At 47.8% G+C, this 17,530-nt stretch overlaps 4 protein-coding genes across 4 annotated transcripts; 3 read left to right on the top strand and 1 right to left on the bottom strand.

Annotated features, from left to right (window-relative positions):
* Positions 1 to 1,468: 1,468 nt before the first annotated feature.
* On the top strand, positions 1,469 to 3,393 carry LAJ45_02748 (uncharacterized protein; the record flags this gene model as incomplete). The annotated part of the gene is made up of 2 exons (XM_046112339.1): positions 1,469 to 1,747; positions 2,044 to 3,393. The coding sequence occupies 2 exons, from the start codon at positions 1,469 to 1,471 to the stop codon at positions 3,391 to 3,393; spliced, it is 1,629 nt and encodes a 542-aa protein (XP_045974465.1).
* Positions 3,394 to 5,192: 1,799 nt separating this feature from the next.
* Positions 5,193 to 6,134, bottom strand: LAJ45_02747 (uncharacterized protein; the record flags this gene model as incomplete). Its single annotated transcript, XM_046112338.1, has 2 exons — positions 5,193 to 6,043; positions 6,098 to 6,134. 2 exons carry the CDS (start codon positions 6,132 to 6,134, stop codon positions 5,193 to 5,195), a joined length of 888 nt encoding a protein of 295 aa, XP_045974464.1.
* An 830-nt stretch (positions 6,135 to 6,964) lies between these two features.
* On the top strand, positions 6,965 to 7,971 carry LAJ45_02746 (uncharacterized protein; the record flags this gene model as incomplete). The annotated part of the gene is made up of 3 exons (XM_046112337.1): positions 6,965 to 7,022; positions 7,078 to 7,446; positions 7,532 to 7,971. 3 exons carry the CDS (start codon positions 6,965 to 6,967, stop codon positions 7,969 to 7,971), a joined length of 867 nt encoding a protein of 288 aa, XP_045974463.1.
* A 3,218-nt stretch (positions 7,972 to 11,189) lies between these two features.
* LAJ45_02745 (uncharacterized protein) lies at positions 11,190 to 13,004 on the top strand (the record flags this gene model as incomplete). The annotated part of the gene is made up of 6 exons (XM_046112336.1): positions 11,190 to 11,312; positions 11,412 to 11,724; positions 11,782 to 11,968; positions 12,025 to 12,248; positions 12,337 to 12,806; positions 12,873 to 13,004. The coding sequence occupies 6 exons, from the start codon at positions 11,190 to 11,192 to the stop codon at positions 13,002 to 13,004; spliced, it is 1,449 nt and encodes a 482-aa protein (XP_045974462.1).
* Between the last annotated feature and the right edge of the window lie 4,526 nt (positions 13,005 to 17,530).

Genomic DNA, 17,530 nt, shown 5'->3' with positions numbered 1-17,530 from the left:
GATGATCTGGGGTTTGCACTATGTACCGGAGGTACTCTATGGGGGGAGGGGGCGGAGAGAGTGGAAGGGGGAGGAGCGAAATCACATGTAGCGATCTAGTGCAGAGGAGTTGGTTGTCGCTGCTCGACTCTAGGCGCTGAGTCTGACTGTAGGGCAGAGCTGATGATTAATTTGATAGACATGAGTGATTGACATGGCCCCTTGCAACCTCAAGAACCAAGAAAGAAAGCGTGGGAGGGAGATAGGCAGAGGGCTAGACAGGACTGACTAGACCACTAAGAGCAGCCGGGCACACGCACAGGCCCGCAAATGAGCAAGGAGGGAATGGCTCAATTCTGTCACCAGCGAGTTGGATGTCGTTCTGAAAGTACTCATATGTAACTTTTGTCTGTGCACGGGGGAGCGGAGGAGAGGGGGGGTTCCTTCGGTCTTTATTCCGGTAGTACCAGGTCTAGCTGCTGCTGCTGCTGGGTGTTTTTTTCTGTTTTGTATTTTTATTTTTTATTTTTTTTGCGGGGTAGGTAGCTAAGTATCGAAAATATGTATTCCCCACAAGCAAAGTATGTAGGTAACTGTATGTACCTCTGGAGTATTGCATGATTTGCGCGGGGTTCTTTTTCTTTCTCGTATGTGCTCTACTCTGGCCCGGAAAAACTACTGTGAGAGGGCTTTTGTGTGGACTTCTGTTTTTGTTTTTGTGGTTGGAATTAGGGAATTAGGGGAGATCGTCGGAACTCGGGTTCGGGACAACCTCGCTTAGTCAATTTGCCGTCATCCCACGAAGCGATTTTTTCCGGTTTTTTTCTTTTCCTTCCAGACATTGCGAAAAAACACACAGGCACAAGGCAGTGCCCGCAAGTGTGGCCATGGGAAAGTCAGGATAAGTGCCTGAACAGGAACCGAACCACCATGTTCCCTTGTGCGAAAGTGTAGGTATTTTATCCAGAGCTGGGAAAAGAAAATAATATTAGAAAGGATACAATGTTGCTATAGCACCTTCTATACAACATTCCTATCCCTTCCTCTTCCCTCACTTATCTATCTCTATCATTGTTGTGATTTTGCTCTTGTGCTCTCTTTCAGCTTCGTTCTCCACCCATCCATCCATCCCGGGAAGAATAGTTTAGTTCCCGCTTTCAAAAGTGAAAGAAAAAAAACGGAGCACGAGATCCCGTCACCATCATCGTCCCATCCCACTCTCCCCCCACACGACCGTCAGTCAGACAGACATACGACCAGAGAACAGTAGAAAAAAAAAACACTCCACCTTTTTTTGTTTCTCATCGATCCATCCTCTCACTAGGTACTAGTACCTGGATAGAATAATTACCCTACAGCAGCGGGTCCTTTCTCATTGTACTCGCCATCACCGAAACTATCAAACACACTAAAAAAGATAGAGGGGAAAAAAAAAAACGTCACTTCACAACACGCGATCCCTTGGATGCACCCCCGCCAGTAACTAGTCATGGCATTCAACTTCAACTGGACGCCGCTTACTACCTCCTCGACGACATCGTCGGCCTTCTACACGCATGCTAAGTCACTGCTCACTGCCGCCCTTAACAAGTCGCAGAAACCGCCAATCATCGTCGATGACATTTTCGTCGAGGAGCTAAACCTGGGGCAGAGCGCGCCGGATCTGGAGATACTCGAGATTGGGGACCTGGCGGAGGATAGATTTAGGGGCATCTTCAGGATGAGCTATGAGGGGGATGCGTCTTTGACTCTCAAGACGAAGGTTCAGGTATGTTGATTCTGGTTCCTCCGATACCTCCCGCCGCCGCTGCTGCTTCTGCTATAATCTCCTGTTGTGGTGATTGCATGCCTACCTACTTTACCTTACCTACATATGTACCTATGCCTACCTATCTCTACCTCTGCCCTTGATGCGTGACAGGGTTGTTACTCTTCCAGCGAACCGGCTATATTGGGTGTTCCTTACTTTTCTACATACGTCACGCACGGCAGCACTACTGCACATTTATTATGCCCGAGCCAATACCACACGATAGATACTGACCAAACGTTTTCTACCTGCAGGCGAATCCACTAAATACCTACCTCTCCACAACACCGTCCTTCACCTCTCCCATGCCCCTCGCCGCCTCGGCCCCGCTCACAATACCGCTACAAATCACGCTCTCAGACTTCCGGCTGTCGGGATTCATCATCCTCGTCTTCTCAAAGGCGAAAGGGATTACCCTGGTCTTCCGAAACGACCCCCTTGAATCACTAAAGGTCTCATCGACATTCGATTCAATACCGTTCATCAAAGACTACCTGCAGAAGGAGATTGAGCGCCAGGTCCGCGGCCTGTTTCAGGAGGAGCTCCCAGTCGCGGTGCACCGGTTGTCGCTCCGGCTATGGAATCCTGAATATGCGGCGTCGCTAGGCCTCGATTCCCCGGCGCCTAACAACGAAGAGACGGCGGGTGGTAGTGAGGAGGACGAGGAGACTGCGGCGGCTTTTGGGACAAATCCATTGTTGTCGCCCACGGACTCGGAGTCGGACTCACCGTCTATCTCGTTCTCGCAGAAGAATCTTGCGGCGCTGAAGGAACTGGGCTGCTCGCAGAAGACGCTGTCAGTTGGAACCCCGTCGATCCCGGATGTGGTATTTAGGGCTTGGGCGTCCGGAAATGGCTCCGCGGCATTGGGCGGTGATAAGACGCCGGCGTCACTGGAGCCCCCTGGGACGCCAGTAAGCGGCAACAGCAGCACATACACATTCTCTGAGAATGGCGACGCCGTAAGCACGACGGGCAGCTCGTCGTCAAGACCGAGTATGTACCACACCAACAGCTCACCGTCGCTCGCAGGCGCAGCGGGCCGAACAAGGGGCAAGCGGAGAAAGCACAGAGTTGTCAACCTGCGCGCGCAGCCCGCGGCGCCGCTATCGGTGGAGACTGCGTCAGCGGTTGTTACAGAGAAGGAGCCGTCTACACAGGACGAGGTCACGACACCCACGGCGCCGAAAAGAGGCGGCGTGAGGTTCATTGACCCTGTTGCGCGCCCCGTGACGACGACAGAGGCTCCGAAGACAGTTCCTATCACGCTTGTCGCACCCCCGTCGCCGGCGTCCTCAGTGTCGACGGAGAACATCACGTATCCCGCGACCTCCTCCTCCGCTTCTGCCTCCTCGGCCTCGTCACTGTCCACGGAAGCTAGTCCTTCGAAGAGCTACACGAACGAGAAAAGGCCGCAGTTGAGAGCAGGGGCGGCTCATGGAAGTGGGATCTTGGAGAGGGCGTTCTTGATGAAGCTGGCAGGTGAAATGCAGAGGAGGCTAGAGGAAGAGCGAAAAAGGAGGGGAGAGGGCGCCGATATGTGGCAGGTTGAGAGGGAGCTGCGGGAGCTTGGTAGAGAAGCTCCGCCGGCTTATGGCATGTAGTAGCCTCGGAGGATAACATTTTTTATTAGACTTATCCAGAGTGGTCTTTTTTCTCCCCTTTCTTTTGTTTATTGGTCCCTTTTTTCTTTTTGCAAGCGCCGCATTTTTTTTCTGTTTCTGTTTTTGTGTTTTTGGTTTTTGAAGCCATGGCCGGGACGCAGACAAGAGCTGTCGAGATCGCTGGTCGACGGGCTTGAGCTTGAGAAATGTAGTTGGCGGTAATTAGGGCTTCTGTGTGGTTTGTGCTGCTGCTGCTGCTGCTGTTGCTGCATTTCTATCTATAACTAAAGCTTGTCGTTGCATCTCTATCTATAACTAAAGCCTGTCGTTGCATCTCTATCTATAACTAAAGCCTGTCGTTGTGGTATTTTCCTAGTTTCCTAGTTTTTATTCTTTATTTTTTACATCTATTTCTTACCTCTCCTCTTTCCTTTGTTATTGCCATCATTCTGCAGTACCAATCTTATGGTTGGTCCGGCAGTTACTCTCCACTCGTTGATTATACCGCCTGCTTATACAGTTGCATTTTTCTTCTCTTTTCTCTTTCTCCTCTCTAATTTATATTTTCTCTCTTCTCTTCTCTTTCTTTCTTTTTCTAGAGGGGTGGACGGGGTAGGGCTTCATTTCTATTTCTATATTCATTTCTATTGGGGTTTTTTCTTAGGGTTGGTTGGGAAAAGTTTTATTTCTTTCTCTTTCTTTTTTTCATCAAAGCAGGTATCTCTTGGAGCTGTGTGTGCGTGCGTGGGTAGTGTAGGTGTAGGTTGCTAGTTAGAAGGTCGTAGATAGCTAGAAAGATCATATATCATTAACACACACACTTAATTTCAATTTTTCGTCCCATGTCTGCTTGTACCACCCACCTATCCATACTTTATTGTGTCGCACAACGATCCCTGTTCCTGTTGGCAGCTTCCCTTCCTGTTCAGGGTGTTGCTCGCGTGAAGGGAGGCAGGGGTGGACGGCTGGGCTAAGCTAGGCTACATGGGCCGAGGTTATCCTTGGATGTGGGATGGTGGGGGGAACGGGCGAGTGATGGGTTGTGATCCGGTGGTGTGATGGTTGGGTAGTGGCTGGTGTTGGGGAGACGGGTGGGCGTATGGACGGGTGATGGGCTGTGATGCTAATGTGAGATGACGGGCGATTGGTTGTGACGTTGGGGGGTTGAATGAAGGGAGTCACGGGTGTCAATTGTGACAAGACTGACCGCCTGGTTGGTTAATCCATTGTTATTTCAGGCTGGCAAGTCATTACGGTTGTTAGCAATTAACTTGTTGTCAACGTTTCGTAGTTACAATACTTGTAGGTATATCTATAACTTTCTTAAAGCCGCTCGTCTTAAAGCCACTCTGTTCTCTAAACTGTACCTATATAAAAAAAAGAACAAAAGGTACTGCAACGGCGGCCCGTTACTACCCCCCACTCCTTTAAGGTTCGAACACACAGTGTCTCACCCGACGCCGGGGTCTAAACCGTTAGACCGCTCGCCCTTATTGGTACTGCGTGGGAAGTGATACTTAACCTAGGTGTGCCAAGAATTAAGAAGAAGTCTTTTCTCCCTCTTCATTGTACATGTTTCTGGTCGTCGGCTCATGAATTGCATTCTACTCCGATGGGGCATATCCTTTTTATACGTGCCCCAAGAATGCATCGGGTTTTAAAGATTCCGTTATGACTATTTTTACGCGTTCAAAGAGAGATATATTTCTACCATTTGGAGTTACATATTTTTATCTATGACATAAACAAAAATGGCCACCGCATCTAACAATCAAAAGAAAAAGCCCAGGGAACTCTAACTATTGTACACTCTCCCCGTGCTTCACCTTCTCTACCAGCTCCTCCCTCCTCTTCAGGTCCTTCAGCACCTCTTGAAGCCACCATCTATGCATCCTCAGGTCGCTCGTGAGCTCTGGATGGAAGCTCGTCCCCACCACATTCCCCTGCCTCACGGCTACAATGCTTGCCACACTCCCGCGGTTCTCCCTCTCCCGCGCCATGTCCACATCGGTGCTATGCGTCTCATAGAGCGGTCTATCTCCCTTGCTTAACCCCTCCGTCGGCAGCAACGTCCTCCTCAGCTCCGCAAGTATCTCCACATGACCCTCATCTCCCAACACACTCTCCACAACGCCTCTCGGCTCCTTCTTCGGCGCCCGTACCTCAACATCATCCTCGCCCTCCTCGCCATCCTGCGGCAATATCGCCTCGACAATCGGTGCCCGGATGAAAACTCCGTTAAACGGTGCATCTTCCTCATTAAGAAATGACAGCCTCAACGGTGCCTCAAAGCTCTCCACCTGCCGCCCGAAATGGTTCCGGTTGACTCGCACCGCCAACCCGCCGATGAGCGCCTGCCCGCCCTTTTTGGTGCGGTTGGCGGCCTCACTGAGTAGGATCATGCCCGCGCAGGTACCCCATGTGGGGCGGCGGTCGAGCTTGACAAATTCGCGGAGGGGCTCGAGGAGGCCGGAGCGCTCGGCGACGAGAGCCATGGCTGTGGATTCGCCGCCGGGGATGATGAGCGCGGAGCATTGGGAGAGCTCGGCGGGGGTCTTGACGAGTATAAAGTTGAGGGGTTGAGGGGTTTTGAGACCGATAGAGGCCCCCCGGAGGAGCTGCATGTGTTCGCTGAAGGCGCCTTGGAGGGCTAGGGTCGGTGTTAGTATTTGTAAGTCAGGGCGGGAGGTGGGGTATGACTTACCGAGGACGCCAATGGTGACTGTTTGGCCTACTGTCATTTTAACGGGTTGGATTTTGTCTATGGTTTTGACAGTGGTTTGTAGTTGTGGTTGTTGAGGTCTTTGATATTGGCCGTAAGACTCAGAGAGGAGTTGTGAAATTTTATTCTGTGCGACCCGGGTGTGTATGTGGGGGGTGTGACGAAAGAGTTACGGGCCATCGCTGTCTTATCGATAAGCACAGGCGGGGCGGGCCGGTGGGGGTTAATTAAAGCCAGTAGAGACTGTAGAGCTATCATACCGGCAACTAAAACGAGATAGAGGACTCGGGATGATATATGGAAATTCACGGAGGATATTTTACAGCTGCAGCCAGCACATTGAAACATCCAGACATGTAGAATCAGTCGTTGGTATCCAATTAGACAAAAGCATTGATGACGTGCAGCTGTCTGCTTCTTGGGCAGAGAGACTGCAACCAGACAGAGCCCGTCCGTCACCTTGATGCATCTTCACACATGCACACTGCTCACACCACTCCACCCACCACACATCGACAACTCTGCATATCGATAGCCTTTGCGAGTCGTGACGAGAGTGCAGAAGGTGCATCGGGATTGAATTCTTGAATTCTTGGCAGAGAGATAATTATATACAGCATTGGGGGTCCGTTCTTTCCTGCTTAATCTTGCATAGTCAAATACCTCAAGACATCTATCACTCCAGTTTTGATTGTTGAGATCCAGTAGCTTCATATATATATCTGCTGGCATGCCATTGACCTTATAAGATGTAGGCATAGCGCTCATCAGCAACACAACCACAATCTCCATAATCTGAGACATCTCCACCCTATCTCACCTCCTCACCTTACCTCACCTCCCCGCACAATGGCCACCACCACCACCGCTCCCCGCCTTGTCGTCTGCGGCGGCAACGGCTTTCTTGGTACCCCCTCCCCTTCATTCTCCATTCCCCATACCCGCACCACTAACCCCCACAGGCTCCCGTATCTGCAAATCCGCCGTCTCTCGTGGCTGGACCGTAACGTCCATCAGCCGCTCAGGCACCCCCGACTGGATACTCGCCACGGGCACCCCTACACCACCCGAATGGGCCGCTAAGGTCACCTGGGCCAAGGGCAACATCCTCATCCCGTCCAGCTACCGCCAGCACCTCGTCGGCGCGACCGCCGTCGTTCACAGCATGGGCATCCTGCTCGAGGCCGACTACAAGGGCGTTATCAGTGGGAAGGAGTCGCCGATCACGGGGTTGCGCAAGGCGTTTGATCCCTCAGTTGGCAGGGCGCATAACCTACGTGAGGAGGGCGATAGCGCGCAGTTGAGTTATGAGACGATGAATCGGGATTCTGGTATACCCCCCCCCTCCCCTCCGGTTATGAGGTGTTACTACTAGGAGATTGGGGATGATGATACTGACGGTATCGTGCGCAACAGCAATCACACTCGCCGAAGAAGCGCTCTCCGCAACCAACACCGTTAAAACCCTCCTCTACGTCTCTGCCGCCGCGGGCTCCTTCGCCCTCCCCTCGCGCTACATCTCGACCAAGCGCGAAGCCGAAGCGGGCATCCAGAAGCTGTCGGAGAACGGCCAGAAGTTCCGTCCCTTGTTTTTGCGGCCCGGGTTTTTGTATGACTCGTCCCGGACGGTGACGATGCCGCTGGCGGGGCTGATGGGCGTGACGTCGGCGGTGGATGGGCTCGTGGGCGGACGGCTGAAGGGGATGTTGGGCGCGGCTGCGTATAAGCCGTTGAGGGTGGATGTAGTGGCGGATGCGGCGGTGGAGGCGATTGCGGAGGAGGGTGTGAGTGGGGTGGTGGATGTGGGTGAGATTGAGAGGTTGAGTGGGAAGGTGTGGAGGGCGGGGATGTTGTAGGTGGGGTGGGGATGTTGTGGGCGAAATAAACAAGTGGGGGTGGATTCGTGTTTGCTGGGGGGGTGTTTCGAGGGAGTAGTATTTAATGTATATACATGTAGCTCCAGCTCTGCTCAGAAATGGTTGAGATTGTTCGGCCGTAAAGTTCTTTACTGACTATTAGTATTTTTGTGATGTTGGCTGTGATTGTTGGTGGGGGTTTGTCAGTATGCAGATAGTGATATCGGAGCTAAATCCCATAAACAGCGAAATCTAAAGCTCAACTTATAATTGCTACTCTATACCTCCAACCGGAATCCCCCATAGCTACCCGAGCCCAATCCGATTGCAAACAAGGCCATAATGACGCATCCAGCTGGCCGACTTGCTAATCATATATATAGCTACTCGATATCTATAAATACATGTAGGCAAGCTCGACCATGCATAAGCCAGCCCAAATGCTCTCTGCAGCTCCGGCTCCCGAATAACTAACAACTTAGATTATGACCGGCTGTCGGGCTGTCCTTCCGCAAGCATACTGTATGAGTACACTGTCTCCACTGCTGGTGCCATTGACATATAGCTCCCATGCAATATATTAGATAGCCCTTGGGTTCGGCGATATGATGTTGAAGATATGTGCTCCCAATAGCTGATGGATAGAATGGTGGCATTGCCGACCGAGGTTGCCCGGGGGGTTGTCTAATGATGGGCACGAGACGAGACGAGTCAAGACCTGGGGAAGTCTCGTCTTGTCTTGTATTATTTGGACTAGGTCTTGAAAATCTCGAGACAATGGTCTAGTCTCGTCAAAGTCTCGAGACTTTTGGTCATGTGACTTCGTTTCTGGGGAACCTCTATAATCATCAAATTAAAAGTTGATTTTCTTTTTTGGAACTCAATGAAAAGTTCAACCTTTCTTGGAACCGTGGCTGAGAAGCATATTTAGGTGTGGAAATAAAGTCAAAAAAGTCTCGAGACTTGTCTCGAGACTTTCAGACCTAGTCTTGTCTTGTTTTGTCTTGTCAACCCTCAGGTCTCGTCTTGTCTTGCTGAAAGTCTCGAGACTTAGTCTCGGGACAACTTCTCGTGCCCATCACTAGGGTTGTCGTTTATGTAGATTTTCCCTCCTACGTGTAGTTATACAGGCCTTGGTAGAGGTTGGTGTTTGAAGCTCTGGGTAACTGTACATGTAGCTACATATATCTGGCTGATGAATAGTTAGCTAACGAACAGCTAGTGACGGCGCACCTCCATGGTTGTGATTACACAAACTCCCTTGTGCGCTTGTCCAAAGCCGTATCGAGTCATATGCCGCGTCGAGTGATAAGCCGTGTCGGGTCATAAGCTACATGTAGCTTGGCCGTGTAAAGTTTGACATGGTGTACCTATATGGATGTGGGTCAATGATTGGACATGCAACAAATCTTTGAGCTAGGTAGTGTGTACTTGGTCTGGTTAGAGACGGATGTTACGTCTGTAAGGGTTAGGGTTCAGGGGTCCGAGTGGGAAGAAATTCTAGAGATCCGGGGAATTAGTGCCTTGGGGGACGGGAAGAGTCATAGGAGTCAATGATCGGGGAGACAGGTTATTCTTCTTCCAAATATCCCTTATATAGTGTGACGATGTTGCTCACTTTGTAATAGAGCTCCAGGGAGACCCCTTATTCATGATAGTGACCTAGCTACAATCTTTGTACTAATATAATATTGTGACCAGGTGGACAGCGTTTTACGCCAATGGTGAATTAGGGCCGGGAGTATGGGAAACACCAGCATGCAGTACTGAGCAGACGAAAGGGTTTTAACTAGAATTTTAGAGGAGATGGAGGTTTTTGTGTTTCCTCTATAACCTATAGGTTTCGTAACCCTGTTATGAAAGCTGAAGCTGGGTGCGAAGGTTTGATCTGGGTGGTTTTAATTGGCCAAGGATTGAGCTAGCTTGGCTTAAATTAATACAAACCGGGATTAGAATCAGAATTATTTCTTGTATGGGTTAAAGGAGGACTCATAAATGTGCTTCTTTCATACCATGGGTGCAGCACTTTCGGTCATACTTCCCTTAGAACTCAACAATTGAGCGGTTGTTTCGAAGGATTTTGAGGGGATCTGCAATCAAATCTGACTTTGCATGGCCCGTAATAGGCTCACTACAATAACATACATAAGTTCCCATCTGCTTATCACATGCTTACGATCACTGCAGAGTGTACTCAAAAGCTCCCGGCCCAAGCCCAAGCGCTTTACAGTCAATACATAATAGTACATAAATGAGGTGAGATGAGATCAATACGATAGCACCAAATCATTGTAGCATTTCAGGGGTTAAGTGCTATATTCGTAAGATTTGATGAGTCCTCTCTTAAGTGATTTGTTTCCATTTGTAGCCACACGATAGCACTGTGAAACTTAGTAGGTAAACGCCTAATTGAGCTAGAATTGTACTACTTTCGGATTGATATAAAATTCCGTAGCCCTTCTCGTACATATCGCGTTAGTATTAGTGTCACGTGTCACACAGTGAAGGTACTCAAATTCTATGTTACCACTTGGTGTTAACGTTTCGTAATAGCTCCGATAGAAACTCTTGAACACATCATCAATAGCATCGTTCTTCCAGCAGGTATCGCTATATCGTGTGAAAAACAAAAAACCACAATGCTTCCATCGTATCAATTCATCAAGTAACTAAATGCCAATTTCTGCTCCGGTTGGGCCACAGCTCAAAGACTAGCGCGGCAGCAGCTCAACCCCCTCCGACCACTCACCCCGCACTCCAACTCCAAGATCATAGACTCCTCTTCGAAAATTCTCGAAACCAATTTGTCCAAACCTAACCCGCGGTTGGTTACCCTCACACGACAGCGCCCCTGTGACTGCTCGTTCAGGAAGGTAGTTGAGATCCCTGCTACCATAGCAGGAGTAGCACGCTGTGGTCAAGTCACTGTGCCATAGTCGCCGAGGACAGATAAACCCAAAGGGAAAAAAAAGTCTGGCCCAAAAAAAAGGGACCACCTGTCTTTCACTGCTGTTGTGTGTGCTATCTGTCCCATCCCACAACCATATTTTTCCGACCTCAATTCTGGTGAGTGCCCTGCATACATATACCTCCCTTCAACATTGAATTACTTCTAGATCAAGCGCCTTTTCTTACTGTCTTTTCTTTTCTTACTTCTAGACTAACCAATCTGTTACCCCACCAGAGTTGTATAATTCCAGAAAGCTTCATTACACATAATGGCCACTACCGAGGAACCAAAAAAGAACTTCGTCCAGAAGCCAGAGAAGCCGGACCAGGCAGAGTTCGAAACGAACTTACAGAAGGCGAACGACGATCATGCCGCGGTACGGGAAAAGCTGGTAGGTTATCCCCTCATTTCTCAATATTGTCTTGAATCGGCATACAGGTTCAAACGTCAATTTGAGCTTTAGTGAACTAATTATTGTTTATTACTATAGAACTCCGTGAAGCAAAAGCTTGAATTTATCAAGTCGCCCGGAAAGTCTCCCCGCCAGCAAGAGCTCCGAGACCAACTCAATGAACTCCGCGCTGCGCAGCAGGCTAAGAAGGGTGGAAGGGCCCAGATCGATGAGCAGATCAAGGCTCTTGACACCTCAATCAAGGCCAGGATCAAGGAGCAGAATACTTCAATGCAGAAGATGCCCTACAGGACACTCGATGAGCTTGAGGACGCCATTAAGCGCTTGAGCGCTAGCGTCGACAGCGGTAAAATGATGATTGTTGACGAGAGGAAGGCGCTTGCGGAGATTTGTATGCTCACCATACTTTCCATATAGTGATTCAACTACTAATTCTGGGGGATGCTAGCGTCTTTGAATAAGGTCAAGAAGAACTTTGGGGCTTTCAGCGAGGTTCAGAAAACCATTGACGCCGACAAGGCCAAGTTGGATGAACTAAGGCAACAGAGGAAAGACCCCGAAGTCCAGGAATTGAGCGACAAATACGAGGCCGTTAAGAAGGAGCTTGACGATCTCAAGCTTGAGCAGGACGCTGCGTAAGTACCGACTCGCCCCTGCCTCGTTAGCTATACTAACGAATTCGCAAATTTAGTTTCTCCAACCTGAACCAACTCCGCGATGAGCGTACCCAGTTGCAGGAGGAACAGCAGGAAAAGTGGCAGGCAATTCAGACGCTCAGAGATGAATACTTCAGTGCAAAGAATGCATACAGGGCGTACGAGCAGGAGGCCTGGAAGATCAAGAGAGAGAAGAGGGCCAAGCAGGAGAGGGAAGCCAAGATTGCTTATAGACGACAGATTGCTCAGGAGAAGATGGGTATGTTGTTTTATGATTCCGGACTCAGCTTTGGGGCCCAATCATTAAACATAGGAATGGTGGCTTACATGACACTTGGGAAATACAGAGCAGGCATCGGAGAAGGCCTACACCTCCGAGATCATTACTTGCGAAAGTCTTATCGGGTTCTTCGATCCCTCTTCCGCCGAAGCTGCCCGTAAGGCCAAGCTTGAATCTGGCCCCCGCGCACTTGCTGCGCAGCCTACTCGCTCTGTCGACGCCTCGGCTATCACCGGTAAGAAGCTCGCCAAGAAGGAAGATCGCGAGGACGATTACTTCATCGGTGGTAATGGAAAGAAGAAGGGAAAGAAGGGCAGAAAGGATGCGGGTGCTACTACTATCACCTCACCTGATGCCGAGTCTCCAGCTGCCGAGTCTCCGGCTGCAAAATTCAACTTGAATGTCGGTGTTCTCGAAGAATTGGCAAAGGTTGATGTTGAGGTCCCTATGGGTAAGGACGATGTTCCCAAAACCCTGGAGAAGCTCAGGGAGAAGTTGGCCTGGTACAAGGAGAACCAAGAAATCAAAACTAAAGAGGTTAGTGATAACTCCTCATCATTTCCTCAACAATAAATGACTGACATAAATACATTTTGGAAACAGAACATTGCCAAGGCCCAGAAGGAGATTGATCGCCTCGAGGCCGAAGCCGCCAAAGAGGATGGCGAGGAAGCTAGCGGTAGCTCCACTCCAAAGAAGGCCGATGTTGAGGTCAGAGAGGAGAAGGCTGAGTAGAAGATAGAAAAAATTATTTATAAAGTATTAGTTGGGTTGGGATAAAGTTCCGGTTGGGGTTCTTCATGAAAATTTCAGTATTATTTCTCTTTATTATAGTAGTGGTGGGGATACTTTTATGTTTTTGTGAAAAAGGACCTCTTCCCTTTGTTTTCTCCTTTCAATCCAAAAGTTCTTGATTGTGAATTAGCGATAGTACGGTGAAGGTGGAAATTAAGGAAATGGTGGAGTTAATTACTTGGATTTTCAGCCGAAGAATCTGGCCTGGTGCGTGCGGTTACATGTATTGATGATATCCTTCCCAAAGTGCTAGAAGAATTTCATTTTGGCTTTCTACAAATTGAATATGTTTGGGAACCCCCTCCCCCCAAAAAAATCTGGTAACTTCACAACGATCTATGATATATTCCCGAAATTCCCAAAACTGATTGTAAGGCGGTGTATATAAGTAATGAATTGCATATCAATCAAACGATCAATTTTGGGATGGTGTTTGGTGCTTCGTGTAGCGAGTGATAGGCTATGATTTCATTACATATATTTCAAATTGACAAAAATAACGGGACGCTACAAGATGTGACTCAAAAAAATACTGTGTTCAAGGAGTAATTAATGCGGCTAGCTGTTACAAAAGTATTAATCCATTCTCTAGTATTCTTACGAATTTAGTGGTTATTCCTTTATATATGGTTGCGAAGTTTGTGAGTACTTAGATCACTGATCAACGGACAATCATCATGGCTAGCCCTAACGCCGAGAGCCACTGGGAGCACGTGGCTGGTAAGATTATGGGGAAATCTCAAGATCACGGGCTGTTGTGACACACAGATACCACTCAACTGGTCCCCCGTCGCGTATTGCAGGTTATGATAACAACGGCCTAGTATGTAACCTTTTGGCGAGCCGATTCATAGTGACACAAATTGGACCTTGGGACTGGGAAAACGGTGGAACGTACTGTAAGATCAAGCGAGTACTGGCGAAAGGCGCTGGAAGTGAAGTTTAACTTTGAAAAGACGATTTCCATTGATCGGTCCCAGAATCAAAACAGTACGTCCTTCGTTTCCCCCTCCCCCTTTTTTCTTACCCTTCTTTCCACCACTCGTACGTACGCCACCAAAAACCTGTCATCACAGATCTTGATTGGGATAAAAATGCTCTATATTACTATAGCATATATCCTGATATAGCTTTAGATGCTGGAGCTCCTAGCCAGCTAGGCTGGACCGGGTTTGAATGCCCTTTCATGTGGGTTGCCTCTCATATTTCTTGTGCTATAGCTAGGGCATGGAGAGGGATGTGGTTGGTCCTCTTTTCTATTTTTGGTGATATGTGGCCGTAATTATATTAATTCATATCTCAGATGTGAGTTCAATCGGGTAACGAGAATGGAGAAAGAAGCCGACGATGTATGTACCTGGTAGCCTCTTTAGCTCGATCTCCAGACAACTTCGGCGGGGCAAGTATACGTCTCTGAGATTCCACGATGATTTTGATCTCAACTTGGAGGCAATTAGACTCTGCGCGCACCGTGAGACCCCTTGAAACAAACTGCGAATGAACCGCGGAGATAAGATAGGGTTATGTGTGGGTAGGGTTTGTTGTATTATCGGTGTGCAGGAATCTCTAACACGGCTCATGTGGGGAGGATGTTGTATGTACATCAATGGTTTTGAGAAATGCTTTTAATTTTTAAAACCAGTGGAGACGAAAACTAATTTTAGTGTTTTATTCCTTGGTAGGCCCCCATTTTAAACAATGTTATGACTCGAGTGATAGGCTATGAAAGTAATTATTGCCACTATCGGGAATCATGAAGATCGCCATTAAAGTTCCTCTTTCTGTGACCCTCTGGTCCGATTTTAATTACAGGATCCCTCTAGGAATCACGAACGTTTGGAACGGAACTTCCCTTCTTAGGACCTGGAACGGGATGTCCCAGAAAACTCTCGCAGATCTTGATTATACGAGGTAATCGCACTATCCGATAATCTAATACAGAGAGGATTTTCCTATGACATAAGGTCGACCGCGAACTGCCCTTTGCGCCGAGGGCGGCATTGATTCCGAACTCAGGGAAGACCTAGGAAACACAGAGCCCAGTAGTATAGTATTTGGCTATGTGCTAGAAAATAGTGCACTACGTGCTCGTATCGAGATAGACTTCGAAGAGGCAGGGTGGACGGTCAGCCCGTGCATTGCTCCCAAGAGTATATTACAATCAGTATATATCACCTATTACCGAAGATCCACTATGTAAAATATCAAGTTTAAATTGATGAGAATCAAACCTAAATGATCGGCGGATGAAGGTTGGGATAAATGGTGATGTGGGTAAAAAGAATGAAAGAAGCATATCCGATTGTGGAGATATTACGTACATCGTATCCTTTCCTCCCCCTTGGCCGGCGTCTCCTTGCACATCAATTTCGTTTCCCCGCTTTCTCAAGAGCTCAGCTGGCCAATTCAGTCGTGGGTGATATCTCATGACACGAACACTTTGCGCACCGATCAAATACGGAGCAAATCACCTCAACTGAAAAAAAACACCCTGATGTTGTAGAAACTAAGGCCAAATTATCTGCATAATAAAATTGAATATACGTCGCAATATATCGATTGGCAAGGGAAAGCCAAACCCTGAATAAGATTATCCGGCCGACCCATGGGCCCTAATCTATGGTACCTAATTCCGGGATTAAGTACTCAAGCCTGGTAGAAGTATGTGCCCAATATATTACTGGAGGACCGGCTCTCCCGTACTGGTAGGCATTCGTGTTACCTTAGCTGGTCGCATCTTGTTAATTGTGGGGAGCTTGAAACTGTGGGAGTACGACGTTCAGACACCCAGGGTCCTTCCCGAGGAATTCTGTGCCGCGGCTAGCTAGTCTCCATAGTAATATAATGGCCTCTATATACATGGCGTTTAAAGATTTCGGTTGCCACGGTGGGGTTCAGGTGGGGTGCATCGATGCAAAGCTGTAACTACAGCTGTACAGCTGTGATAACGGGATAATACGAGCTATTTAGTACGCTTTGCGGTCTAGAGCGAAGCAAGCTGCAAGATAAGTTCTCAATGTTTTCCTTCCCGTTTCTAATTATAACCCAGAGACTAACAGTCTAGGGGTTCTAGGACACTGGGGCCATCTATACGTACACAGTACATGAATAGCATCCTCTACGAACATGATTGCGTGTCACTATAGAACCAACCTTTGCCCTACATACAGCAGTACAGGTACATACATATATAGGTTAAACAATGAACACTAACCCTAGTATAAGGTAAACTGTCCTGGTGTCTAGATTCATAGCTGACCGGAAATTCAGCCTCAAGTCACCGATATGTGTGGTTCGAGAATATATATTAATTCTAATTGAGACTAATTAGCGAGAACGTACCATTCTCAATTACCTAGTAAATTAAACAATCATTGATGCGCTCGCCTGTTCATAAATCAGTGGCATTTAAATTCCGGCATTTTACCTTCCCTAGCAGTTTCCTGTTATGATTTGATTTGTTTCACATTACTGATCATAAGGCGTCACTCGCAAAACGCATTGAACTTCACCGACCGATATATATCAGATTATACCTAAAGACAATAATACCATACCGATATGAGTATATAATTATTAGTATGTTGGTCACTAAGAAGTAATGGGAAGGATTCCGGGTTAATGGTCCAATTATAGACCACACATGGCCATATGGAGGATATATCCAAGAAGAAACCCCATGTCTTATATATACTACATGTAAGTAATTTTCCCTTGAACTATGAGTACCACTCATGCACGTCCAAAAAGTCTTTACTAATTAAAACCTAGGTTGACACCTAAGAAGTACATGTATCTATATGTGCGCCTAATATAACCGCAATGATCAACCTGGTTCCTGGTTACCTGCAGTAATAATTGTACTACTCCACAAACGTTACCCCATGTATTTATTGTGCACAGACCTAAACACACTTATTTGCATGGATGAGGTATTGCAAGTCCTGTAATAGGCTAGGACCTCAACTCTTAACTGATTAAGTCCTTGCGATGCAATGCATCATGCCGAACAAACATAAAAGCGGTTGCAAACATAGCACGTTGATCAACGTTCAGTTTTTGTATAGATTTGGAATCAAAATATAGACTCGTGTTCGATCTTAATGTAAATAAAAATGATCAGGATCAAGTCAGCTGGGCGTGTGCGAAACTGAGTTCGGTGCCGGCGCTGAGTATTTATCTCAGAGTGCAATATATGTTAATGTAAGACAAATGACTACATGTATCCCCATGGTGCTTTTTCTCCGTATTGACTTCAATCGAGTAAGTAAATGTAGTTTATTGATAGGTCGATGACATTTTGGCTGAACTATCGGAGTAAAACCCGCGAGTATCACAACTTAATGCCCTTCGCCGGTAGTTTCTTACGTCTGCTTTACCTCCTGGAGGTACGCCAGTAATGGCAATTAGGCTGATAGATAGACGTACAGTACATGTATGTATGTATGTAGCTTAGTATTTTCCAT

The sequence above is a fragment of the Morchella importuna genome, assembly GCF_003444635.1.
Source record: "Morchella importuna strain M04M26 chromosome Unknown Morimp01GS005, whole genome shotgun sequence".
NCBI lineage: Eukaryota > Fungi > Ascomycota > Pezizomycetes > Pezizales > Morchellaceae > Morchella > Morchella importuna.
The sequence above is the reverse complement of the archived record's forward strand: the minus strand, read 5'-3'. Positions and strand labels throughout refer to the sequence as shown.